The sequence below is a fragment of the Anas acuta genome, chromosome 15, assembly GCF_963932015.1.
Source record: "Anas acuta chromosome 15, bAnaAcu1.1, whole genome shotgun sequence".
Taxonomy (NCBI): Eukaryota; Metazoa; Chordata; class Aves; order Anseriformes; family Anatidae; genus Anas; species Anas acuta.
In genome coordinates, this window is record NC_088993.1 from 3,009,745 (window position 1) to 3,037,352 (window position 27,608).

The 27,608-nt window shown below is 42.8% G+C and overlaps 1 protein-coding gene across 8 annotated transcripts; it reads left to right on the top strand.

Annotated features, from left to right (window-relative positions):
• On the top strand, positions 1–27,185 carry GLYR1 (glyoxylate reductase 1 homolog). 8 transcript variants are annotated; one of them, XM_068699428.1, is made up of 18 exons: positions 4–127; positions 622–751; positions 876–968; positions 2,181–2,217; positions 3,590–3,669; positions 11,455–11,593; positions 12,187–12,429; positions 15,300–15,386; positions 16,849–16,905; positions 17,953–18,003; positions 18,093–18,166; positions 19,964–20,063; positions 21,165–21,275; positions 21,576–21,677; positions 22,082–22,244; positions 22,706–22,885; positions 23,352–23,476; positions 23,841–27,185. In XM_068699428.1, the coding sequence occupies exons 6-18, from the start codon at positions 11,507–11,509 to the stop codon at positions 23,913–23,915; spliced, it is 1,455 nt and encodes a 484-aa protein (XP_068555529.1). In that variant the 5' UTR covers positions 4–127; positions 622–751; positions 876–968; positions 2,181–2,217; positions 3,590–3,669; positions 11,455–11,506; the 3' UTR covers positions 23,916–27,185. The 8 variants fall into 8 exon arrangements, with proteins under 8 accessions (XP_068555531.1, XP_068555530.1, XP_068555529.1 ...); XM_068699426.1 differs by lacking the exon at positions 876–968; XM_068699422.1 differs by lacking the exons at positions 622–751; positions 876–968.
• Positions 27,186–27,608: the final 423 nt, after the last annotated feature.

Consider the following 27,608-nt stretch of genomic DNA (forward strand, 5'->3'; position numbering starts at 1 on the left):
CGCCCAATCCCCTTGGCCGCGGCCCCCCGGCGGGCGCCGTCCTGTCCCGGCAGGCCCCGCGCGGTGCGGCTGGTGGCGGTGGCGGTAAGATGGCGGCCGTGAGCCTGAGGCTCGGAGACCTGGTGTGGTGAGTGGCGGCGGGCGCCGGGCGGGCGGGGGGACGCGGCCCGGCACTGCCCGGCCCGGCCCGGCCCGGCGGGGAAGGCGCCGCCCGAGGGAATGGGGCTGCGGCTCCGCCCGTGGCGGCCGCGGGGCTGCGGCCGAGGCCGGGCCGGGCCGAGCGCCGTCACCCGCCGGCCGCGGGGAAGGAGGGGCCCGGCCGGGCGGCGCGGGCCCTGCTCGCCGGGAGCGGCCTGAGGAGGGACCGGGGGCGGCAGCAGCCGGAGCGGGCCGAGGGGAGGCGGGCTCGGCCCCGGGGGCTGGCACGGGGAGGCGGCGGGTGGGGGAGCGGGGCTGCGGGCGGCGGGGGTCGCTCCGGGGTGCGGGGTCCTGGGGGGAGGCGAGAAGGAACGGGAGTAAGCGAGAGAGGCGGCCGGGGAGGGCGGAGGTGCTGCTCCCTGGGAGTGCTCTAATACAGCAGCGCAGTAACGTGGGAAAGCACCTTTTTTTCTGTTTTCGCAGGTTAGGATGCTTCCTTTGAAGCTCACAGAAGCTACTTCCCTTTGTCACTCCAGTTTTACCTTCACATAGCTGGAGAGCTGTGGTTTTGTATTTGCTGATCAGGAGAACTGAGGGGATTCCATCAAGGCCTGTAAGCACTGATTTTTAAGTGCATAGGCTCTGCTTCACTCGACAGGCTAGGGCTTCTTGCTAGGGCTTGCAAGAAATAGCTAATCCCCTACACGCAGGTGTATGCGTTTATATTTATATCTCAGATAAAAAGAAGTGTGCGCTCCAGGCTGTGACAACTGCAGTTTCTCATCCGAAAAATTGAAAGTGCTGTGAAGTTGTCTAATATTTATAGCAAAGTAAGTAAAGGTTCCTTTCAGTAAAATTTCTTTCAAATAAGCATTTGGGCCGTGCAGTGCTCGTGGTGTTGGAATGCAGATTATCCTGCTTTACTTCTGTATGTGACAGCCTAGACAGCTACTGTCCCTCAAGTGGCTGTAGGAGAGCTCTAACAGTAAAACAGTACCATATGAAAGGTTTTGATGAACATGCTGTTCAGCACGAGGATGCAAGCATCAGATATGAGACATGGTTATGGTTATAGCTCTTGGCAGTTTTCCTGCCTGACCATCACTACTGAATCTTCTCCGTGGAGTTACCATCTCGGGAGGGACTGGGATGCCTCTTGTTGAGGATTTTTTGTTCAGGAGCTGGCAGGCTTTGCAGATTCTCTGCTCCTCTCTGTCAAGACAATGACTGATCAGCTTCTGTGAGAGTACTGCAGCCTCTGTAAGTGGCAAGGGTAAGGTGATAATAAAGCTGGTGTGCTGTGGGCTAAGGCTAATGTCTTTTTTCCTCTGTGGAAAAAATAGTTTTATGTAGTTCTTGTAATGGACACATTTGCAAATATAGGAAATAAACTTGTATGCATTTCTTTTGGCTCTTTTATATCTTTAGCACACCACCACATGCAGTGGCAAGCATCTGAAGGAAGTGATAATGGAACACCTATTGCGGGTGTCCTGACAGTACTGTCCTGCCAGTAGAGCTTTTCTATCAGAACTTCTATCAATCTCAGCTGCCTGAGCTGGAAATCTGCAGCTGATATGCTTATCTTACTGGACTGTTCTGTCCTGATGGAAATAAGCTACCGAACTGATCTTTGGTTTGATTGCCTGAATCAGCACTTAGTTTCTTGCATGGAATATCCAGTCTTACAAGAAGAATAAAGGCTATGTCGCTCCTTCTTCCAGGCAGTCGCTCTGCTGCTGTTCTTTTGACTTAAATTCTGATAGTGCACCAAGTTCATGGAGACTTTATAGGGACTTTGTCTAGGTACAGGTATCTACCAGTAATGATGCTTATGTGTCAAGTGCTTGTGCCTTGCCCATCACGGTAGGTTTTGTCTGTAAATGGTAATTCTCTTCATATGAGAATATGATGTAATGAGATAAGATAGAAATGGAATAGCTGGTGGTGGCGTATGTGGTTTGTTCTGGGTTGTTTGTTTTTTTGTTTCCCCCCTCCCCCCATCTCTGATCTTAGTGCCTAATGCTTTAATTTGTCCTTAGGGGGAAGCTGGGCCGGTATCCACCATGGCCGGGAAAGGTGAGTTAGGTTTTTACTTATTTACTTGTTGTTTTTTTGTTTTTTTTTTTTTTTTCCTTCTGTACAGGGAAAGCTTTACCTGAAAGCTTTTCAGTTAAAGATTAGTGTTAGTTGTTTTTTAATGTACCCAAACCCTTGAGTCTAAACTGTGAACCAGTTTCAGGGTTTTAATTGATCTGGAAGTTCAGCCTGTCACTAACAGCTGTTAGCTCAGATGGGATGAAAAGCAATTCATCCAGCTCTAGAACTGATTGTGTTCCTCAGATTTAGCAACTTAATCACTATCGCTTTCTGCAACTCAGGTTTCTTTCTTCCTCTGGTGACTTAGTTAATTCCACTGGTTTAAATAATAGAAATAAAGAGTCTGCCTTCTCAAGATATTGTTTAGAGCTATGTTTTTTGAGGAACTGTAGGCATTGAACTTCTGGTTCAGTTGGTTTTTGCTGATGAAAGACCCAAAGAAGATTTTAGGAAAGATTTTAGGAAATTAAATTCTACATGCCATCGGTTTCCATGAAAAAACTCAGGGGCAGTTCAGGTTGGATATCAGGAAAAGGTTCTTCACCCAGAGGGTGGTTGGGCACTGGAACAGGCTCCCCAAGGAAGCCATGGCACCGAGCCTGCCGGAGAGCAAGAAGTGCTTGGACAGTGCTCTCAGATGCATGGTCTGATTTCTATTTTTTGTTTTTTTGGTGGTTCTCTGGGGCCGCAGGAGTTGAACTCGATGATCCTTGTGGGTCCCTTCCAGCTCAGGATATTCTGTGCTTCTGTGAACTTTGTTTTTATTTTTGGTGTAGGTATGAGGACTGGAAATGCTGAGATAAAAGCATGGCACAGGGGGGAAAAGCGTTGTTAATGTGTCTGACAGCCATAAATATTTGGTTTCACTCTGGTTGTTGAATCAGGTTAAAACCAGGCTCGCCTGCAGTCTTTCAGGTGTCATCTGTGTAAGAGAAGGACTGAGTTTCTCTTCTCTAATACTTTAAACTTCATGAGTAAACTATTTTGGGAGCAAGGACAATATTTTGAATATGAATTTTGAACTTAACTAAGTGGAACAAATGTTTATGAATGCCATTTGGCTTTATAAATTTTAATAAGATTGCTGTCTTATGGGGGACAGGGAACCTCACTAAGAATGTAGTGATGTATCAGTGGAGTTTGGGTACTTTTTCAATCTGCTGCTGCATAAGCATATCTAAAGAAATATATGGGCTACATATTTAATTAAAAGACTTGTAACAGTTTTAAGTTCTCTTCCTTGTTAGGTTTAAAAATAAAAATCTACAAGAGTTCTAATGCCAGATAATGAAGTCACAGAGTTTCACCTTTCTTTATGTGCTTTTTAACTTTCACTTTTAATTGCCTTTAGATCGTTAATCCACCTAAAGATCTGAAGAAACCTCGTGGAAAAAAGTGCTTCTTTGTGAAGTTTTTTGGAACAGAAGATCAGTATGTACTGCTTGTTTTCATCTGTTGAAAGCGCTGTTCCCTATAATGTGCTTTTTTCATGGAAGAAACTTTTGCTAACACAGCAAAGTGTGAATTTGTAGAAGTTTTTAGTTTATATGCAATAAAAATCCATCTGTTACTGCATGCTATAGCCATGCAAGTGGCTGTATGAAGACTTGAAAGACTTCTATACTCAGTTACACCAGGATTTTAGTTGCTGCTGTGAAGGAAACTTCTAGGTAGCTTGCCATTTGTAAGGGAGTAGGTGTGATGGTCCTGGGTTAAGTTTTAGCTTGCAACTGTTTGAGACAGGTACAGTGAAGAGCATTCATTTATTTTTGTGCTGGTGGAAGAATAACATGGCTTTATGCTTGCCACTCATAATAAAGAACATATTTTCATGCCTGAAGACTGAAAACGTTCTTGCTGCACCTTTGGAAGACTTTGTAGCATAGGGCAGCAAAAACTTGTAGACTCTCTTTTTGCAAGGCAGAATTTATTGGTTCCAAAGAAGCATGCAAGATCATAGTTGTCTTGGACTTAGATGTTTGCAATCTGGAGAGAAAAAAAAAACAACATATTTTTTGAAGACAAAAGTTGTTTCCAGTTTTCCTGTTCTTTTCTTTGTTGCTATTTGGTGTTCAGTCATGCAATAAGCGAGAAACCTACAGGAGATTAGCAAACACATTTACTTCTGGTAAGGACAGGAGTAACAAGAACCAAGAAATGGATGTTGCTTAAGAGAACTGTTTTCAACCATGTTCTTGCTTATTTAAAAAAAATCCATTAAGAACTGATACCTAAACTTGATGGGGTAGAAATGAATGCTGCACGCTAATAGGAAGGTTTGTAGGATCTCTAGTAACATGCGGTAGGTGAATGTTGATTTGAGGGCAAAGGATTTTTTTTTCTTGTTAGCCAATGGATATTCGAGCTAATCAGGCTCTAAAAGCTGGTATCTGTCTCTTTCTATTCTAATCATTTGCTCTTGTTTCTTCAATTTCATGTTTTTGGATCAAATACAGAGGTGTTTTGTATTAAGACAAGTTTAGAAGAAGTGGTTGTATGTTTGTGGTACTGTAGTTGAGGTCAGCAACATAATTGCAAGTATAGAGTTCAGATCTACAAAATAATTGGGGTCTACTGTGTGATTCTGTATTCTTACTAGGGAAAATCCAATCATGTAACACAGGAAGGTATGCTTGTGCATACACCTGCCTGCCTTCTTCCCGCTCTCCCTGCTGCTTGTGAAATTTTATCATTTCCTGCTAGATGATCACAGTTCATCTTGCTCGTTTTGACTTGCATATGCTATCTGAAAACTAAATAGAAATAAATACTGTCCTCTTTGCTGCTCTTATAAAGTAACATTGACAGACAGGAGAGAGAATCTTGTGTGCCTGCTCTCTTCTGAGTTATGGTGGTGGTAGAACTGTGAGAAATCCTTGTCTTTGAGCATAGTCAAAGAATCAAATCATGAAAATTTTAAGTGCTTTCACTTAACATATGAGCATCAAGGGGAAGTCCTTTTATTTTTTTAAGTAAACTAATGCATTTTACAAATACCTTTTTTTAAAGACATTTAAACAGTGGAAATAACAAATTAAGAAAATCTTTATCTAATGAACAGGATTACAAATGGGAGCATGCAGAGCTCCTTTCACTGACTGTAGTTCACGGTGTGATGAATCCACACTGGCTCATACTGGTATTCTAGTGCATGTTGCTCCTGTTTTCATGTGCTTTGCTTTTTCCATACCTTTCAAGGTTGCAGGGTGACATTACCATTGATCCAATTTTACAGCTCTTCTGTTACTGCTTTATTCTGTCAAGATTTAATGTTTGGACATAGACCTTTTGGTTATTGGCCGGTTTGTGTAAGGTGAAGGCAATGTTAGTTAACGGGTAGAGTCCTTCTTGGACACTTCTGAGGGTGGTTGACAGCCAGTTTGTCAGTGGTTAGGCAATCTCAGAATATGGATAGACTATTTTCTTCTGAGGAATTCCAAAATGCTAGTGAAAAGCTATTTCTTTCTGACCTGTGTGGCTAAAGTTTCCCATACCAAAGGTTAAGGAGAAACCTGCTTAAAGGTAAGAATGGCTTTGCAGTCATTTTATTGCTTTAACTTGGAAGAGGAATTTGCTGATTAATTTAAACTGATGTACACCTGTGCTCTAGCATTGTGAGAGGCAGCTTGGTGTTCATAGTGGAAATATAATATCCATGTCCTATTCTAAGTGATTTCCTTGATTGTGATGCACGTGCTCACGTAATGCCTCTTATTGACTTGTTCTCTAAATTATTCTCTTATAGTGAGACTTTCCTAGTCTGCCCAGGACTTTTTTTTCTGAGTATTTGTCCTCAAAGTAAGTCACGTCAAAATGATTCTTCATCCAAAATCAAGAAGAGTTGATGTTTCCTGGCCATAGAACTGACAAGCATGTAGCAGCATATAGTGGATGGATTATAAACTACAATTTTCTTTTGGCCTTTCTAAATAGCAGTGGAAGATTGACGTCTTACCTTTGTTTTTAACTGTGCTTCTTAAATAGATTTTCAGATCGCCTTTTATTTTCCATTTCCTATGACAAGCTACAGGCATGTCTTAGGAAATACTCGTACGTCATTCTAGTAATCAAGGGCAGCAGCTGCAAGAATTGCTGTATGTATTTATTTTTTGCTGTTAGTAGTTACTAGGCTGGCAGGCCCATAGCCTACCAGTCTTACAGAAATTCTTAGAGTACTCCATCCAGTTCAAAATATTCTGACATTTCATGGCCTGTTAGGAGATTCATTATGACATTTTCAGAACTGGAAAAAAAAAATCATTGCTTTTTATTATGAAGCTGTCACTCTACTTCATGGAAGTATCAGGGAGAGTTCTGCAGTCATCAGGGCTATGGACGTGTGTGCATGTACGTCCACTGCAGCTATACTGTCATAGTCATGGTCTTGCAAGTCACGTGCATCAATCTTAACAGGAAGCTGGAGCAGCTTGTTCTTAACACACAGCGCCTTTTTGAAGCATCGATAGGAAAACTAAATAGTGTCAGTAAATTAGATGGGGTCAGGGATCACTTCCTGACTTGATATACTAAGGAAAAATGAAAGAAGCTTGTAATCTAAGATAACTAATGATCTGCAACCTATTTGCATTAGGCCTGACAATCTTGCCACAGCATTTAGTGTCTTCCCATCTCTCATATACTGTTGTGATGCCAGCATGTACCCTCTTCTTATGCCACTGTCCTCCCTGGTTTTCAGGGGGAGAGAAGTTTTATGGAAGTAGTCTTTGTAAAACATCATATGAGATCCTGACATCAGAAAACATGTGATGAGTTTGCCAGGTGTTGAATGTGATACTTTTTGGGAATCCTCATAGACTCAGAGGCTGTGGGTTGAGCTGATGCAGGGTTAGGTTACGCTGCTGCTGATTTTTGTTTGGGCATATCCCATGCAGAGCTCGGTTGTAGTTGAGCTGCTGTATGCCAGAGCCAGCTGGGATGTTGTTGGACATCTCTGTAGGCAGAGTGCCATAGATGAAAATTACTGTAGTCAAAACTTGTTCTTGTCTTGTTGATATTTCTGAATTTAAGTACTCTGTAATATTTTTGTTATTGCATAAATTTGAAGAATTTAACACAACTTTTATCAATGTTGAACTTCTGCTTGTTCTTCTGCAAAATATCCCTTCCTTTCAGTTGCATGGACGTTTGGTTTAACTTGTGATCATTTTTGTGCTGTTTTCCATTAAAATCTTTACATACCAAATTAGAGAGTTCTGCCGTTTGAGTTGTCATACTGATGAAAATTGGGGCTTTGCCTTTTGATGTCAGGAACCCTGTCCTTATTTCTGCATTGTGTTTCTTGGTCTGCTCACTAACACAAATCTTGCAAATAGCCAGGCAGTTTTGTTTTGACTTCAGACTGCTTGCGTTAACGTTTAGTGTGGGCCTTTGAACTGGTGCTCTGTAAACTTGAACGTTCCCAGGCTTTACTAAGTAAAAGAGCCGTGGAGATACAGTGCCACCATTTTGCAGACCGAAGTGTAAGGCTTGCAAAAAGTATTTGTGGAGTTTCTGCTACTTCCCTTTCTCCGATCTTTCTGTTTTTTTTTCGAGGTATCATTAAGAACTGGTATCTTTAGACTGGAAGAGTGGTTAGAAAATGGTGCGCTTTAAGGTCATCTTACCTGTCCTAAGCTCCCCTCACGGATTTGAATCTGCTGGCTCTGGTTGTATCTCTTCTATGGCACTGTTTTTCATGCAGCTCTAGGTCACATTCGTACAGAAGGGTATGAAGTTAGCAGAGAAGCCCATTACTAAAATGTATCTCATATATAAAAATGTGTTAATGCTCTCAGACACACGAACTGATTTTTTTTGCGGGATCCCTTTGGGGACCTGGGTGTTGGACATGATGATCCTTGTGGGTCCCTTGCAACTTGGATATTCTATGATCTTTTTAACGTCTTTTCACTTTCTATTTAATCCATTCTTTATGGATATTGGATGACTCTGTGCGGCAATATAAATGCAATCTCATTTTAAATATGACAGCTTCAGTAATGTAATGTCACTAATTCCTTTTCTGGGGGCGTTAATGCATTGCCAAGTTAGGAGAAAAATAGTTCCTTGTACATCCTAGTGCACTGGGTTTACCTGGCAAGGGCTTGTTAGCAGGGAGCCTGCAGGGTGATCTCTGTGAGCAGAGCCCAGAAGCTGCCCCATCGGAGACAAGAGCCAAATTCAGTCAGCTCCAAAAGAGACCCGCTGCTGGCCAGAGCTGAGCCAGCAAGTGATGCTGGTCGCACCTCTGGGTGAGCAGGTTTAAGAAAGGGGCTGTGGGGGTGGCAGGGGGCAGAACTGCTGTGCAGCAGGAGTTGGAGGAGAGAAGAGTGAGAACCAGCCCTGCAAGCAGCCAGGGCAGTGCAGGAGGTGGAGCAGGCTGTCCCCCTGCAGCCCATGGGTTCCATGGCAGAGCAGGGGGAAAAAGCACACAGGTTGAGATAAAGATAATTTCCTTAAAGGAAAAAGGAGTGAAAAACAAGCAAAGACTGTGCAGAAGTACAGAGAGAGGGGAAAAAAAAACATTGCTTGTTGATGGGAAGTAGAGAATAATGTTTGACCACGTCCTGAGGCGCTGCTTCCCAATACTGTTATCAGTTGTTTGGGAGGACGGACATCTTCATAATGAGAGCCCCTCCTCTCCTTCCGCTTCCCCACCTCTTAGTGCTGAATGTGACACCATATAGTATGGAATATCCCTTTGGTCTGTTTAGGTCAGCTGCCGTGATGCTACCCCGTTCCCATTCCTTGCTCACCTGTGGCCTACTGGTTTTGGCAGGGTTTGTAGAGTCGTGATGCTTTGTCAGCACTGCTCAGTAACAGGCACAGCCCTGGTGTGATACCAGTGCTGCTCTAGCTACAAGTGCAGAGCCCGGTGCTGTATGGGCTGCTGCTGGGAAAGTGAACTCCATCCCAGCCAGAGCCAGCACACCTAGAGGAGACCTATCTGAGTATTGGCCGTGAGGTTATTGCTTAACAGAGATCTGGTCCGTAAACAACTTCCCAGCAAACACATCTATTCATTAGTTTTCAGGTGTCTGAAACACACACATGCTTTCTGGACATCCAGTGTCAAAAGTCATGTCTGTGTCTTACAGAGGGTTATCCAAGGTGTGACACACAAAGGGTAAACTGGAAAGGAAAAGACCCTTCTCAGTTATGTTACCCTGAGGCAGCCCTTAAGACTGTTTTTCACTTTTTAATTTGTCTCTGAGATCTCTAGCTCTTTGTCCCCTGTGAGCATGAGTACCAAAATATACCTTCAGTGCCTGGAAGAGGAAAGCGTTGTACTTCAGCCTGTCTCTGCCCCAAAGGAGAAGTAATGGGAAAATAAACTAATGAGCATGTACAGCAAAGAGGGATAGCATGTGCAGGCTGAAGGAGACCTAAAAGAACACCATGAAAGAAAAAACTGTTCTTACTTTTAAATTTAAATCTGGGAACAGTGCTTAATGTGCCTTATTGTAATGTACCCCCAAAGTTTGTTTCCTTTGTATGCACAAAGGAAAGACTTAGTGCTGATGCTGTGTAGCACCTCGTCCTGCTTTGTCCCTCAGTGTCCCACAGAAAGGCTTTGCATCAAAGTGAGTGTTCAGATGTTCTCTGAACTGTAGGCTATAGGCTGAAAGCAATGATTTGACTCGTTCTGGTATGTTAAGTCAGGTGTTCTGAAGATGATGTGAACTAAGCAAAAAGATTCGGCTTCGTGTGCAGGAGAGTACTGGGTTCTGCTTCCAGGCTATGACTGGTAGTATGGAAAGGGTGCTGGTGCTACTGCAGTCAGTTTTAGCAGGAGACCTTATCTTTCCCTATATGGGATACAAAAAAGTTTAAGTCTAGATTCAGGAAGCTGTGCTCTAACTACAAAAAGTGGTTAATGCCAGTGAGGTTCTCTGTGAAGTTTTAAAGGGTTTGCTGGCTTTACTCATGAAGAGAGGGCAAGCAGGATCCAGAAAAGCAATTGAATTATTATTTTTTTAAATAATTTTTAAGTAGTTGCTTTTATCATTTTTTCACTTTATGTTAAGCTTAATTGCATGATGTGATTTCTAAAGAGGCATCTGTTAAACCATTTCACCTGCTTACAGGAGCTAGATGGTACTGGAGAATGTTTAAAATGTATAATCAAGACTATGTTTGTAACACAGGGATGTTTGGGGACCAGAGAAAATCAATTCAACTGGATCATACTCTGTGCTGGGCTGCTACATGCTAAAAAAAAAAATAATTCCTAGTTCAAAAAGGTTTTCTAATACTTAGGTATATTTTCAGTAAGGCAGAAGTAGATTTTTAACAGTGTGGCTAATAAGTCTAGGCTTGAGTCTGAGGAGGGAGAAAAGTAGTCGAATCCCTGTGAAAGCCACAAGAAATAATGAAAGCAAAGGTATTCCCTTAAGCTGCAGTGAATGAGTTGTGGAAGAGCTTGCCAATCAGAAAGGGAAGTGAAGTTGTCGTCCTGTAGTTGAACACTTACCCATTTGAGAAATGTCAAGAGGTCCTATTCAGCAGCAGTGCTCTTCTGAGTTTCCTCTTCAACTGTGATCAAGTGAATGCTCTGCTACTGTCCCAGTTTACCTTAAGTCAGATAGTAACAATGAAGAAAACTGTTCTTTTTCCTCAAAAGTGAAAACGTTATTGTGCAGAATGTCAAGGTACGTTAGAAATGCGCCTGGCAATGAGCTGTGGTGTTTGTACTTCATTTGTGAGGTATCTAATTTTGTTCTTTCTCCAGTTTTTGCAGACACTTCTGCACTGTTTGAGCAAGGGCTTGATTACGTTGAATTGTTACGTGACCTCCACTTTTAACAGCCTTATGAACAGATTCGTGTTGGGGGCTACCTAATACGGAGACGTGATTGGGGGTGTTTCTACTGGTGATACAAGAACAGCCACTAGACTGCATTTGTACTGAACAAGTGCCTATGGTCATGTCCAAAGGCTGGTCTGCTGATGGAGTATATGAATAGCACTTAGAAGGGAGCGGTGCTAGCACAGGAGGATGTGAAACCTGAGGGAGAAACCCAAGTAAAAGTGCCAGAAGTAAGTTCTCAGTGAATGCAGATATTACAGTCCTCCAAGCTGTAGAAATTCACAAACGTGAATTTGGGTTGCTATCATCAATTGCTCTTGGGAAGAAAGTGCATCTGTATTTCTAGAAGTAGAGTGGTGGAGGAATTTGCTGTTTGGAGAATATAACTTATTTTTTCTGATTTCTAGTGCTTGGATCAAAGTGGAGCAGCTGAAGCCGTATCACCCTCACAAAGAGGAAATGATAAAGATTAACAAGGGTAAGCGCTTCCAGCAAGCCGTGGATGCTGTAGAGGAGTTCCTTAGAAAAACCAAAGGCAAGGATCAGGTGAGTGGGTGGTTCTTTACCGTGTGCATCAAAACAAGACTTGGTATGAATGATGGTGAAACGGATCTTTTATCTGATAGGAGTTCATTGCTTCTCTCAAGTTTGGAGAGGGAGGGGGATATGGTTTTCATTCCTGTGTCTTTTTTTCCCCCCATCCTCTCTTCTTCCCCACTCAGTCTTGTTTGAGGAGGAGGGGGAAAAAGTATTCTAATACTGATGGAGAAACTGAAGAGGCTAATTGATCTGCTTATGATGAATTTATAAATCAGTCTAAGTCTTGGGCTAGAATTTGATATCTACTGATCTTGTCTTAAGTACAGTAGAAGTTCATGTATGTGCACGCACTCCCAGGGAATCTTCGTAGCCTGTTCTATTACTCAGTTACTTAAACTGATGTGTTTTTGCAGGTGAACTGACCAGCAACTTCACTCACTGACTTCAAGGGGCTAACAAATACCTAGTTTTCATGTTACCGTGCTGTTGGTTTGCCTGATAATAATCAGCACTGGGTTCTTCGCATCCTTGGTGTTACATAAAAGTCATTCAAGCTCTTCTCTTCTTTCCTTACTATCTTCTATTCTGTAATCTCTCAGGCATCTTCCCATAACTCCAGTGAAGAGAAGAATCGACGTAATTCCAGTGAAGAGAGAGGCAAGCAATCTGCTGGTGAAGAGAAACGCAAAGCCAGCTTGTCTGAAGGGAAGTTGAAGAAGGGCACAGGGGAAGGAAAAAAGAGGGTTTCTTCTGTATCGTCAGAGAGAGGATCAAAGTCACCTTTGAAAAGAGCCCAGGATCAGAGCCCCCGAAAGCGGGGGCGTCCGCCCAAGGATGAGAAGGTTTGTGTTGTGCATGTCCGCCAGAGCCCTGTGGACTTTGCAGGTGGACTCTGGCACCTTAAGTATCAGGCCAGCAGGAAGAGTCAGTTCAGTATCAGGTGGTTTAAGTTGCTCCATGTTGCTTCTTCTAGACCGATTGGTTGTCAGATACCTTTGGCAAGCATATTGTTGATTCTTTCTGTGAATTTATTGCAGTTACTAAATGGCTCTGTTCAAATCTTGGAGAGGGCTTTGAGAGCTGTCTCCTGAGATTCCACCTTCCATCTTGCCATCCCTCAAATTCAGTTTATGTGGGAAGGATTAGTGAGGAGATGTGGGTCTTCATCTGATTCCTGACTCGTCCCATTTCATCTGCTTTGTGTGATTAAGTGATTTATAGTCACTTAACACACTCTTAGTAAGCACTGAGGATGAAGGTGTTCTTAAGAGCAAAGGCTTAAAGAAGAAATTCTTGTAGCATGGAGAGAATACACCAGAAGAATTATTTCTATTTGTTTCAGCTTCTGTGCTATAGGATCTATTTCCTTCCTCCATTACAACAGTCCAGTATAAGAGTGTTATTTTATCCTTGTTACTTCCCTTTTACGTCTGGATGTCATGACAGCAACAGTAGCCAGCAGTCATCTAGAGTTCCAGCCTTCTTCTTTATTGTGGAACTCTGTGTTGAGGTCCAGATCTTCTTTTTCCAAAAGGATAAGTATTTCAGCGGATTTTTTTACAATGCATATGTTCCATTGGAGACTGCAGATGAAGACTGTTGGGAGACTTCAGCTGATAACACTCTGCATCAGCCTCCTTGCTTACCAGTGCTTCAAATGGATCATGTTTTCTTGTGCTTCACAATCTTTGCTTTCAGCATACCTCAGGATGCAACTCAAGATGGTAGTCTTTGATCTCCAAAATTATTACTGAATTGGCCCTAACAGGTTGAACAGCAAACTCTGTCTTGATGCCTTGGTAGTAAAATGAAGCTGATGAAATAAATACTGGCTTTTTTTTTTTTTTTTCCTTGAGCCAGGTTCTGTTAAATCAGACCATGCAGAAGACACCATCAATTTCTCCTTTTGGAGGGAATTGGAAGAGGGGAGGAATGGATGCATACTTGTGAATTCTTACTCATAATTAGAGTGACTCAGGCAGGAATACACTTTATTGGAACTTACTTTCTCCTTCGGAAGTGTCACATTGTATCTTCAAATTACAATAAGCCCCTTGGCCTTTTTTTCTGATGCAAAATGCTTTTGTCTTTGAGCTAAGTTCATTCCAAAATTGATCAAAACCGATGGCTGTGAGAATTCCGATAGTGCTGACGTGCTACATGCTTAGTTTTTACTTTATTATCTGCTTTGGGTTATCAGAGAGAATGCTGAGTGACTTAATTGTGGCACCAGAATTTTTACTGGGGAATTACAAGTGTGGTGGGTTTAAACAGCTTGTCACAAAGTGGTGGCCAGGTAGGTGATAAATGTTTGGCCACAGACCATGGAAGTGAGTGAGTTTCTCTAGGAAAGTAACTTTTACAAGTTCAGAAAAGTAATGTACTGACAATTAGAGAAATCACTATAAAATTATTGTGTCATAACACTATTTTTCAGCCTGTGAAATAACTTTAAAATCTTGTTTTCTGCTTGTCTTATTCTCATAACTTCCCCCAACATATTAGTCCTAAAAGGAAAAAACATTTGTTACTGTTCTGAATTACTGCAATTTTGGGATCTGGGTTTTTTGTTCATAGTCCAAGTCCTAGTTTTCCAAGCACAAAATTCAAGGATCCAGTTGTTGCTGAGGTGTGCTCTATCTAGAAATGCTCTTTAGGCATACGTGATCATTCACATACTCTCATTTTCGAGTGTATATGGATATTTTCAAAGGACCAGCACGATCATATGTTATCAGAGTAGTCTTCACCCATGCTCTGCCAGTTGAAGCAGCAGCGTGGTCTCTAAAGAGAGAATTTTAGTGTGCAGAAGGTGTCCCTTAGACTGAAATGGCGCTTCGAGGTTGGAGGCTGAAGTCTAAATTGTCCCTGCTATCAGCTGAAACAGTTGTATCAGTATGAGTTACCTACAGCGGTCTTGCTCTTACCTGTTTTGCAAAGTGCTCTTCTCTCATGGTTCTGTGTGAGCACCAAGATACACCCGTGCATTTTCCCGAAGGGTGTTTCATTTCTGAGTCCTCATTGCAGGAAGATAACACCCAGTACATAGAAGTCTTGCACACTCTCTTCATATAGTGTGAAGACATATTTCCAAAGATAAAGGTTAAAACATAAGAATGCATATATTAAAACTTACAGTAGACTAATGATGCATTAATATCATCATGACATGACAAATTGGGGTCTGTTAATGAATGGGAGCAGTCCACATACCAGTTCCTGTCTCATGTGTTCTGCAAACTTGAGCAGATGTGACTGTATCAGATACACACTTAGAAGCTTCTGCTAGCAGGTAGGCCACTTTCTTTGGTTTTGTGACAGTAGAAGATTAGAACAGTTCAAAGCTGTGCTTGGTTGTGGTGGTGTTCTTTACCCATTTGTTTAGCTTTTTGCATCCACCAGAGGGAAATGCTGGATCAAGTGTGTTTGTTTCTCTGCTCACTGCATGATTACACAAGTGCAATGATTACTGTTGCAGCTGCTGGACAATCCATTCTTCATATGTAGCTGGTTGAATTCCATTCTTGGCAGTTCATGTTTTGTTTTTTTTAACATCACCTGCATTGGTAATACCATGTGCTTTCAATATTACCTCTTCATGGAAGAGCATGTGTAGTGCTTTTCAAAACTGTGTATGATCTTATGATCAACATGCTGTTACCAGCTACTGAGCCAGGTTGTAAACTCTCTGATCTTCCTCATATCTTCTCAGGACCTCACAATTCCAGAGTCAAGTACAGTGAAGAGAGTGATGACTGGAACAGTAGCTGGATTTAAATGGCCACCAAGCGTCAGTGAGGTGAGAAGCTCTAGGTTTTCTTTACAGCGTAATTGATCTAGGAACTGAGCTTGTAGAAAATGATTTAGAACCTTTTATCTCAGCTGTGGTAGAGATTTTCCCTTCCTCCAGTAGGACCAAAAAGATGCTTTCTTTATGTCATTCTGTATTGTAGCAAAGCTTGACAGTCTCCTGGGCAACTAGTAAGTATGTTGAAAAGTGATATTTCAGTCATTGTGGAGTCATCTGCAAATTCACACCTCAGCTACTGCACACGTTTTTTGTACTTCTGGATTCAAAAATATTTCTGTGACTGGCTTCCCAAAACTGGAAGGGAAGATGTGGATAGTCTCTCCTGCATGGATACTGTGGTATAGGGTAGTTTACTTCAATTTCACTCTTAACTAGCTTTTGGAAACCTTCCATTTTGTACATAATTAAATAATAAGGCGGAGTAAGAAGAGCATGATTCTACAATAGTGCTTATGATGCTCATTGGGCAGATAAAATACATGGGCTCTAGTCCTTTTTGCTGTTAATATGGGTTTGCCTACCATATGACTGCTAGGATTAGTGTCCAGCCAACTCCCAGAATACTGTTTTAAGAAATTTCTTGGAAGCTGGAAAATAATTGTTTTGGGAGGAGCTGTTGCCTCTGTAAAGGATGGAAAGGCCTTGCAGAGAGACCTGGACAGATTGGAGAGCTGGGCGATCACCAACCACATGAAGTTTAACAAAGACAAGTGCCGGGTCCTGCACCTGGTACAGGGCAATCCTGGCTACATGTACAGACAGGGTGACAAGATATTGGAGAGCAGCCCCGCAGAGACGGATCTGGGGGTTGTGGCTGACAGCAAGTTGAATATGAGCCAGCAGTGTGCCCTGGCAGCCAGGAGGGCCAACTGTGTCCTGGGGTGCATCAAGCACGGCATCGCTAGTAGGTTGAGGGAGGTGATTGTCCCGCTCTACTCTGCGCTGGTGCGGCCTCACCTCGAGTACTGTGTGCAGTTCTGGGCACCACAGTATAAAAAGGACATGAAACTGTTGGAGAGTGTCCAGAGGAGGGCGATGACAATGGTGAAAAGAGGCCTAGAAAGGAAAACATATGAGGAGCGGCTGAGGACGCTGGGCCTGTTCAGCCTGGAGAAGAGGAGGCTGAGGGGGGACCTCATCGCAGCCTACAGCTTCCTCATGAGGGGGAGTGGAGGGGCAGGCACCGATTTCTTCTCTCTGGTGACCAGAGGTAGGACCCAAGGGAATGGAGTCAAGCTGTGATAGAGGAGGCTTTGCTTTCGGAATGAAAAAGTGTAAACTGCTTAATCGAAACAGGCTGCTTGATACAGCTGTTATATAGCGAATATTTTACACCTTAAGTTATTGTTGTCATGCAGCTTGGGAGAGCAAGGGACTAGTGCTGTGGTTGCTCAGTGACTCTGGGAGGTTTCTGAGTCTGTGTTTTTTGTGTTTTTTTTTGTTTTTGTAGCCTGTGAAGGACAGTGATCCGCACTTCCATCACTTCCTGCTGAGCCAGACAGAGAAGGTGAGGATTTGGCAGACAGGATCATTCTGCTAATCTGTGTATCTTGGCATTCTGCCCTTTGCTGGGATGAAGGGCTAAGTACAAGGAGTAAATGTAACCAGCTCTGAAATTCTGTTACTTGGGGCCTAGTAGCAATGAGATTGTCACATGCAGTCTAATAGTTTGATTACTTCCTAACATTTAGGTTTAGAATGATTTAGAAGCAAAGACAGCAAATAGTTCAAGTCATTAAAGATTTCCTAGCACCAGGATTTGGCAGGCTTGTTCTATTAAATTCTGCAGATTGAACATGGGGGCTAGGTAAAGCTGTTTTTCTGTTTAAAAGCACTGTTTTTTGATTGTCTTTGATAGTTGTTCTTCCAATTTCTTCATTTGGATAAACTTGTTACTTAGCTTAATATGGGAGGAGAATTTCCTGTGACCAGAAAAACAGTCAATTTATCTCATAAGAGTCAGAAGTCTTGCAGGATTTTATTTTCAGCCACTGAAAATCTGGAGGAAAAGAGAAGATAAAATGAAATAGAAAAAAACATATCTGGCTGAGGATCTGGGCAGAGACAGATTAAGAGTAGCTGAAAATAAGGAGCCAAGGCAGGGGCAGCCTTCACCATGCGATTTGTTGTAAGCCATGTGCCGCCTTAGCTTAATGAAAAGGCTTCCACAGCTGCCTTGACATAATGAGCACAGGTATGAGACGAGGTGCTCTGTGTCAGACTCTGGAGTTCTATTTTCTTTGGCTCAAATGTGCCAAAGAGTAGGGATGCCCTGAGTCCCTGCCTCTAGGGGAGCCTGTCGTATGAACTGTGGAAAGGAGGTCCTAGTCCCTGCTTCAGACAAAAGTCTGAATTGTTGGAGTAGGGTAGGAAGGGAATGACTTGATATGTTACAGTGGGTTTTTGTTTTTATTTTCACCCATTGAGGGAAGCCTGAGAGTTTTCCTGTGTTGTAGATGGTGTGTGGGTGAGCTGCCTGTTTTCTTTGTAGCAAGGATGTAGTCTGTTTACTCAACACTGTCCTTCCTCTGAATGCTTTGTCTTCTTCATACAGCCAGCTGTGTGCTATCAAGCCATCACAAAGAAGCTGAAGGTTTGTGAAGAGGTGAGGCAAATCTTGGCTTTGATGGATCTTCCTTATTGTCATAAGGATTTACAGTTCCTCCAGAGCTGTGTGCTTTTCATTGTTTTCAGGAAACGGGATCCACCTCCATCCAGGCAGCAGACAGCACAGCAGTCAATGGCAGTATCACGCCCACAGACAAAAAGTAAGATCTCCAACGCACTTCAGCCATTTCCCTTCCTTTTTCTCCTTCCCACTTCATACATGCAGCCGTATTCAGCTTGTGAGAATAAATAAACCTAACATTTCTCTGTAACTAGAGACCTCTTCTGTCATTGTGTGAAACTCTAATTTGGGGGGAGGTGGGAGGGAAGCAGCTGGAAACAAAACGGGAGCTGTACTGTAGAAAAATTATAAACAAGGTCTGGCCTGGGTATATTTGCAGTTCAGTGCTTTCATGCAGTTGCCCTATTTCTGTAGGGTATATTGCAGAACGTGAAGAAGCAGTATTTCTGTGTGCTGCATGATGCAGAAGGATAAAAGATAGTTTTTCTGGTAGCGTGTGGCAGTTGACTGGGGTTGTTTAATTGCTATCCTGCGTATATAGAAGGCAAGCGGAAGAGGGAGGTGTGTTCTCCCAGCCCAGGAGCTTTGCTACGTAGCATATGAGACTTCTGGTTTCTTCTAATGCCCCCCCTTCTCCTTTCTAGAGTGAGAGCAGCTTCACTTGAGCTTCCTGTGTCACTCTGTAACTTCCGCTCTGTTCTAACAGAGTTCAGGCCACAGCTTACTCTTTGCCGTTGGGGTCGTTCTCAATGGGATATCATTTCTCAACTGTACTCAAGGGGAACCAAAATAATAATGAAGCTGTTCAGGTAAAACAGTCTCTCAGGAAAGTGTGGCTCAGACGTGGGTTGGGAAAGAAAGAAGATGACTGTTCCAGAGCCTTGAAAACAGGTGGACCTTGGTTGATCTGTTTAAGGAGCCTGTAGTGTCTTGCTCTGAATTGTCTAAAGTAGTTTGCTCTAACAGAAAATAGCGTGACTAGATGGGAGAGCATGGGTGGCTTGCGAAAGCTACAGTGCGACTGTAGCGTGGCTACTGGTAAAGAACTAACTGTTGGGAGCTGCGAGGCTGATCTCAGTTTGAAGTTACATCAGCCATGTAACTGAACGCTTCAGAATTTCCTGCCAGATTGTGGTTTTGGTGTGAAGCGAGCTGCATGATATATAAAAGGATCCTTGCAGCAATGACTGCAAAACAATTCAAATTGCGGGGTAATGGCAGGGATGGAACTTCGTGCATTGTCTTTCTCTTGAAGTGGGGGGAGCAAAACTTTTGCCAGCTTAGGGGAGGAAAGGCAGCTGATGTCAGGGATTGTCTCACTCATGTTGACCTGTACTGGGCTATTGGTTCCTTTCTTTGTCTGTCAAATCACAGCTGTGGAGCAGGGACTAGATCTCTGGTCTGTCTGTGTGCTGCATAGTGCAGTAGTTCTTGCTGGATTTTACTGAAATAAAAATAGTAATGTATCATTCAATAGTATAAGCCAGTCATTGTACACACGAACTTGTTCAAAAAAAATATTAGAGAAGCACCTGCTAATTCACACATCCTCTCTCCAGTATAGCAATAGCTAGCTACAGAAGGCACAAGCAACAAAATGTAATAACTAAAAAACAAAGAATCTAGCCTCCTATTCTTTTAATATTTTCCTACTCTTCTGAAGCAGGCTTAAGACTTTCTGCCGGAAATTGTCAAGGTTGCTTATGAAGCAAAACAAATACCATCTTGCTGTTAAAGCACAGTATTTGCACATTTGAAACATGTGGCTTAAAAATCCTGTTGTTCTGTCTGTGTAGTGTGATTTTTTTTTTTTTTTTTTTTTGCCTGTGATGCTTCAGGGTTTGCTCTTCATCACTTCCAAGACCACAAGAGGCTCACAACCATTGTGTTCTGTTACATAATCCCTCTTCTTCATTAATGTTTGTCTTCCCCTCAGGATAGGATTTCTGGGACTTGGTCTGATGGGGAGCGGCATTGTTTCCAATTTACTGAAGATGGGTCACACCGTTACTGTGTGGAACCGGACTGCTGAGAAGGTAGGTAGGCGTGTGCTTTAGGTAGGCATCAGTACTTACCTCTTTTAAACATGTAGTTACTGGCTGTGGTCACCAGTTGCTGGTGCTTGGGAGAGGACACCAAGGAAACACAGGTGTATGCTTGGCACCTTGTTCTATTATTCCTTCCATAGTGCTTGTTCATGGCCTCTCTGGACTAGAAGCTGTGAACAGTCACCCACCACGTTGCTATTTTGTATTAAATTAAGGGGTTGCTTATATCCTTGTTGAGGACTACAAAGTTCTGGGAATATCGCTGATCTAAATATTTAAGTCCTTAGGTTTCAGAGATTGACCAAAAGACCAGGTGCTGGGGAGTTGATCCTAGGAGTGGTGTGGTGAGATGCTCTGCTTGACTGCAGCTTCATCTACACATACATTTTGCTGCTCATGTTGCAGTGGCAAGAGATTTTCTTGCTGCCATTGTGTGTCACAATACAAGATGAGGATGGGAAGGGTTGACTTCAAAGTAGAATGTGCGTAAACATTTGGCTTCATTTCCAACCGCTTATTCTGTGTAGCGGAGGTGAAAATGTGGGTAGCTGGGGGATCTGTTGGTACACAGATTATATTGTAAAATATCAAAGGCAATAAGGGTGCTCTGGCTACTTTGTTGAAAGGGACTAAAAGTTTTTTCTGATCACAAAACGTGGACGGTATAAGGGGATGTGGTGGGAAGGAGCTAAGGAGCAGCCCACTAAAACCTGTGTCAGTCTCGGCTGTGCATATTCCTGTTTACAGTCCAGCAACACCTTTCGCTATGTCCACTTGCCAATTCTTTTGCTCTTATCTCTCCTAAAAAACGCAGTACTCAGTCTTTTATGATTTCACTGAAGAATTCTCTTTTCTTGTGCCTTTCTTTTGAATTTTTTCACTTGGGGTTTCAGAAAAGCTGCAACAGAGTCCCTTGTATGTTGGGAGATGAACCAACAAAGAACAACCCAAATAACCCAGTTGCTAAGTAGTTAATATGCCTGACTTTTTTGGTTGGGTCTAGCAGTAGAGTTTGTTTTAGCAAAATGCTAGAGACCTCATTTGCTCTGTACTTATTTTTTCTTACGTTTGGATTTGTGACTTTTGCAGTGTGATTTGTTCATCCAGGAGGGGGCACGACTGGGAAGAACCCCTGCTGAAGTTGTCTCCACCTGTGACATCACCTTTGCCTGTGTATCAGATCCAAAAGCAGCAAAGGATGTAAGGATTAGCTCTTGCTTTTCCTCCACCAGTTAGACTGGAACATAAAGTCACTGAATGCTAGCTCTGACTCCTACTGACAACGGGAGCCTGGGTATTCATAGATGCTGGGTAGGACTGCTATGTAAAAATAAGTCTACCAACAAAATCATGCTGCTTCCACCCCCAAATAATCCATGGGGTTAGATATTGACATCCCTCTAGCGGACTACCATTGCAGTGCCAGACTAGCTTGGGCCTTTAGGATTGGAGTTTCTTTGCAGACACCCTATTGCTTTACCGCTCTTCTGTTCCTCACAGCTGGTACTTGGTCCGAGTGGAGTGTTGCAGGGAATTCGGCCAGGGAAGTGTTACGTGGATATGTCTACCGTGGATGCAGATACAGTCACAGAGCTGGCCCAGGTAATCACATCAACTGAACTTCAACCACTTGTGACTCAGCAGCAGTGTGGCAGTTCTTGTTCCAGGCTGTAAGCCTTTAGCAGTGTTTCTTGACCACTAGGGGTTGACAAGGTAAAAGCATGCAAGCTCAGCTGCTGAAAATATGCACAGTAATGATGGGTGCAGGAAGTGTTGCTGAGTACGAGGGCAACTTTTGTGTTTAGGTTCCCTTTGCCGGATGCAGTGCACTGTCTTAGGTGCATTACAGTGCTTCCCTGTCCTGTTTGTGTGTCTAAGATATCTGTGCTTTAAAATCCTCTCCTTAAGGACAGGGAAACCCTAAACAATGCTCGTTTGCTGTTCTGTGTACTCAAGATCCTTGCGTGCTGTTTATCCACTGCTAACCAGAGATATTCTTTTTCCAGGTGATAGTGTCCCGTGGTGGTCGCTTTTTGGAAGCACCGGTCTCGGGAAATCAGCAGCTATCAAATGATGGGATGCTTGTGATCCTGGCAGCTGGTGACAGGGGTTTATACGAGGACTGCAGTAGCTGTTTCCAAGCAATGGGGAAGACCTCTTTTTTTCTAGGTAACTTAAACACCAAGGGCCTGATCATGGTTTCTTAGTGCAAGGACTGGGATATACAGCAAGGAGTCTGAGAGGCATATGTGTTATCTTTGTACGCTGTTGGTGAGAGGGTTTGGTTGTTTCCTGTCTCCATGGGCAGTATGAGAAACTGACATGTTCTTCTGGAATTTGGCCAATTCCAGAGCCCCCAGCCTAATTTTTCTTTTTCTTTTTTTGGGAGTACTGGTTCATTTTGGAGACTTTGTTGCATTTTATTTTGAAATCATGCATTTATGATTTCCCCCCTTCCTTTGAGTGCTTGGGAAATGGCTAAATTTTCCAAAGTCTTTTATGGAAAGAGGAAGCTGTTGTGTGTTTGGGATCAATATGAAGAGTCTAGCATTGTTTTACTGTGTGGGGTTGGGGAGAAAGGCTGCTGCATCTCTTGTGGAGGAATGCCCAATGGTGTGTCTCACTCCCAGGTGAAGTAGGCAATGCTGCCAAGATGATGCTGATTGTGAACATGGTCCAAGGCAGCTTCATGGCTACGATAGCAGAAGGACTGACTTTGGCTCAAGTGACTGGTCAGTCCCAACAGACCCTTCTGGATATCCTCAATCAGGGACAACTTGCCAGCATCTTCCTGGACCAGAAGTGCCAAAGTAAAGTTCTCTTACGTTGTTTTATTATAGAACATTTCCCACAACCTACTAGCATTTCAATTAATGGCAGAAGGGAGAAAACCATCCCATCTTCATCAGCCTGGGACTCTAGGTATTTTAAGTGTGCTAGGAATGAAGACCTGAATTCTGTTCCTTATCCTTTATAGCTAGGGATTGTGAGAATACAGCCCAAGCTCTGCATTGTTTACTGCCTGCTTAGGACTTGACTTGACAGTGAGGATTTCATTGGGGCAGGGTAGTAAGTGAAATGGAGAGCAACTGCTTAGAAATCTTAACTAACTTTGTCAGTGGGTGATAGTGACGTTATTTGCCTAATGAAGATAGAAGGAGAAACAGAACATCTAAAAGCAGTGTTCTTGGCCATCAGCATGGGGAAGGAAAGTTTTAGCATTAGGCTTGATTTACATTTGTCGTGCTTATATTTTGCATGCATTCCTCTCAACAGATATCTTGCAAGGAAACTTTAAACCTGATTTTTACCTGAAATACATACAGAAGGATCTTAGATTAGCTATTGCACTGGGCGATTCTGTCAACCACCCAACTCCTATGGCAGCTGCTGCCAATGAGGTGAGAGTTGTTCAGATGTGTGTTACTCAGTGTTTCTTCAATAGGTAGAGTTGGAGCCGTTTGTCAACAGGGACCAAAATCTAAGAATGTGGTGGCCTCTAAGATGAGGGAACAGCAAGTGAAATATATTTGGAGTAGGATGGAATAATGGAATTGAATTTGATTCAATGGTAGAAGCCCTTACAGTATCACATCAGTAAAAACAGATGGTATAAACAAAATCTGGTTTGTTCTGACCTGTGATGCTGTAATTATTTGAAGTAACATGCAGTATCCTGGTTTGTAGTGGTCAGCAAGTACTTTTTCTAGGGAAAGGTTTCTTACTAAAGCAGACACTGATCCTTTTCTAATTTCTCTTCTCTAGGTCTATAAACGGGCAAAAGCATTGGACCAATCAGACAACGACATGTCTGCAGTGTACAGGGCCTACATCCACTAGGCTGCACCATTCTTACTGTTAAATACTATGATTATTGATTAATATTATTATGATACTGGGTTTTAACTCTGGACCAGTCCATCTCTGTCTCTCCATTTCCTTTTATACACAGACTTTGAGATCTGCCATGGAGGCAGCTGCTGCGGTCAGCCTTCCCCTGGCAGAAGGTGGGGGGGGGGAGGAGGGGGCTCGGATTGTTGCAGTCTAATTAGAAAATCCATGCCATGCACTGACAGTCGTGGAACAGAACAGTGGCGGCTTGTTCAGAAGCTCTGAGGCAACTCTGCCAGAAATCTGCTGCTTGGCTGATTTTATTTTCCTCTTTGTACGCTTGTCCAAGATGCTGTTTCTAACGATCCCTTTTCTCCTTTGCTGTGAAATAACGTGTGTGTTGGACTTTTTGCATCAAGGGGACAGGTGAATTACATCCCATCTACCTGTGAGTATCTGTAAAGTCCTTGGTCCCAAGTAAAGTGAGGAGCATTTCTGTTTATCACCCACTGTTTGAGAACAAAGCACCTCCTGTGGAGGAGAATGGCAGTTCCAGAAGGTAATGGGGTTGCATGCAGCACTGTCTAGATTCTGTTTCTTTTTAAACTTCCACCTCCCCAGTACCCTGATGGAGGAATTCTTCATACTGTTGAGAAGAACAGATTGCATCCATGTCTTCCCCTGCACAGATAACTCTAGCTTAGGGAACACAAACTTCACTGAAAATGAGAATACCAGTGTAAATGTGGCCTCCTAAAAGGCTAATCATAGCTGCCTATCCCACAAACAGCATGGGAGCTTAACACAGATATTCACAGAAAGCTGCAAGAGAAATATTTAGCTTAAAACTAGGCCAGAGGTATTTTATTTGGTGAAGGAACAAACCTTGGGGTTGCTTCTGGCCTTAGTTTATGTTGCTTCACTATTTGCTTTACTTTTTTGTACCCTAGTAGTCAGTAATTACAAAGGCGTCTTGGATTGTAGCAGTGTCACAAGGAGAGTCTGAAAGGGGTAAGAGGAATGATCATAGAGCCAAGAGATAGAGGATCTTGAGTTCCTTTCCATGTTCTCTCTCTGGCCTTCTCATGGTCATTTTATCTATAAGCCTGATTGCCCATCTTTCAAGGTGGGTGATAATTACCTACCTCACAGGGATATTTTGTGTACTGATTAGTGAGTGATCTTTATACGTGTCAGATTTTCCATACATGTTCTTAGTGTTACTACTCTGAGTACGACACTAGCACAGCATGAGAATTTTCCCTGTTATTTGTGACTCTGCTTGTGGCCAGATAACTTCAAGAAAGACTGGTAGATAAAATGGGAGGCTAAGGTTGCTGCTGAGCTTTACTTTAAAAATGCGGGACTTTAACTGCAGAGGCCAAAGCTAAAAAGCAGAGATGATCTCATTGTTGGTTATCAGAGCAGCCCAGAGTCCAAAGGATGCCTGTCTCTAAAAATGTACAGGGCATAGTTGTTTGTTTTTTTTTTATTCTCAGTATTAGCCTTTTAGGAGGACTTTTGCATTTTAGAATTGAGAGTTAGTAAAATGCCAGTAAGAAACATTGGCCAAAATCGCTTCTCAGTGGCACAATCTCCTCCCTTGGGCTGGGATTCTGAAAGGAAAGAAAGCACATTCAAATCAGACCGTGTTCTTTTAAATCCTGAGGTCTGCCCCTCCCACCATCTTATTTTTCTAGGAACTTAATGGCTGTTTAAAGAAATTTTCCTGTGGCTTAGGATTTCTTACCAATCCTGCTTTGTGCAACGTGTATATGGTTCAGGGGCACCTTATTAAGAAACAGAGAAAGCATCAGATGCTCATTATGAAACATGACATCTAACTCCTAATGTTGTAAATGTTATTTTAGTGAATATTTCACCTGCTATCACTGTTATTTGTAGGCTAATATTGTGTTATGCTTCATGTCCTGTGGCAAACATCTCCTAGTAAGAGATCTGTTAGACATCACTTTGCCCATTTGTCAGTAGTATGTGTGAGCAGTATTAGTTACACATCTGTATTTCTTTGTCAATACAACTGTCATCCCACATGTAGATACTTGTATTAAAGGCACATGTAACTACCCAGGATAACCAGCCATCAGCCTGCTTTTGCTTTCCCTCATCCAGAAAAACACAGCAATTAGCACTGGAAGTCCTTGATTAAACATGCTGCAGTTAAGAAATGACATTATGAATTGCATTTTGAGGGCATCTGGGAGAAGTTGTATTTTGGGGACAGGAGATAAGACCAGAGGTCTTGTAAGATGTATTTTGGAAGGAAGAGGGGAAGGGAGGTACTGTCCCAGATTCTGCTGAGAGTGGAACAGTTCCAGGTCAGTGCAGCAAAGCCTCTTGGACTAGATTGAAGATGAATGGGTCTGAGCCAGTTTAATCAAGGATCTCCCTCTTTTTTACTTTGCGGTGCCTCTGGAAGCTGTGGGAATGCAAAAGGAGCTCTCAAGTCTCATGACATATTTCATAGTGAATTCAAAGAACCATACTTACAAAAGGGTCCCTAAGCATCTCAGTGCTGCAGGTCTTGTTTTCCAGAAATAGTGCATTTCTCAAAATGGATATCACTCTTTCTGTGGGAGTTGCAGGTGCAGACTGGTTGAACACTGTAACTTTACCCGGAAAAGCCTGACTGCAGCTTTCTGCCTGGATAGGTACATGGGTGGAGGGTGCAGCACTGCCCAGCCAGCTCTGTGGTCACAGGAAGGCCAGACAGAGCTGAAGTGGATGTGAAGTGAGGAGGAAGGGTGGAAATGGTGGAAACTGGACTGTTTCAGATGCTGTCTGAGGCTGACTTGTGATAGTCTCACTTGGATTCTTCTATTTATATCTGTAGCCTCTGAACATAGATCTCACTCTGTTCCTAGGCCTGATACTTGGGGGAGGGAAGGGGCAGAGGGGGGAAAGGTGTGGATTGAGAGATGCTCTAATAAAACTGGCTAGTCAATGTTGTCTTAATATTGTTGACAATTCTGTAAAGTTCCTTTTTATGAAGATTTCTGTTTTAGCCATTTGCTTTTCTGACTCCCTCCTTTTTAAAGAAAAAATGTGACACTTGTGAAAAGCTTGTAAGAAAAGCCGTTTCTTTTCCTCAATGATAGAACCTATAGTTAAGGTTGTGAATTTTTAATTTTTGCCTTGTTTTTAATTAACATTTGTCATTCATAGGATGTGTGAAAATGTTTAAATGGCAAAACAAAAAAATTTTTTTTGTGCAATTAACAAAGCTACTGGCAAAAAGAATAAAACCTTTCTTGGTAACACAGTGTTCTTGTGGCAGTTTCTGAACCTTTCAAACTGGTATTCTAATGTTTAAAAAAAAACAAAATAAAACAACATGTGCTTCTCAAACAACTTGAGCTGCTGCAGAACAGCAGTGTACCTGGGAGCCTTTTGGTGGCTGTGAGAGTTTTAGGTTAGATGTTAGGAAGAGCTTCTTTACTGAAAGGGTTGTGAGGCACTGGAGCAGGCTGCCCAGGGAGGTTCTGGAGTCACCAACCCTGGAAGTCTTCAAAAGACGTTTAGATGTAGAGCTTAGGGATATGGTTTAGTGGGGACTGTTAGTGTTAGGTCAGAGGTTGGACTCGATGATCTTGAGGTCTCTTCCAACCTAGAAATTCTGTGATTCTGTGATTCTGTCTCCTCAAAGGCACTAAGATGGACGATTAAGGCTAAATTCCCGTT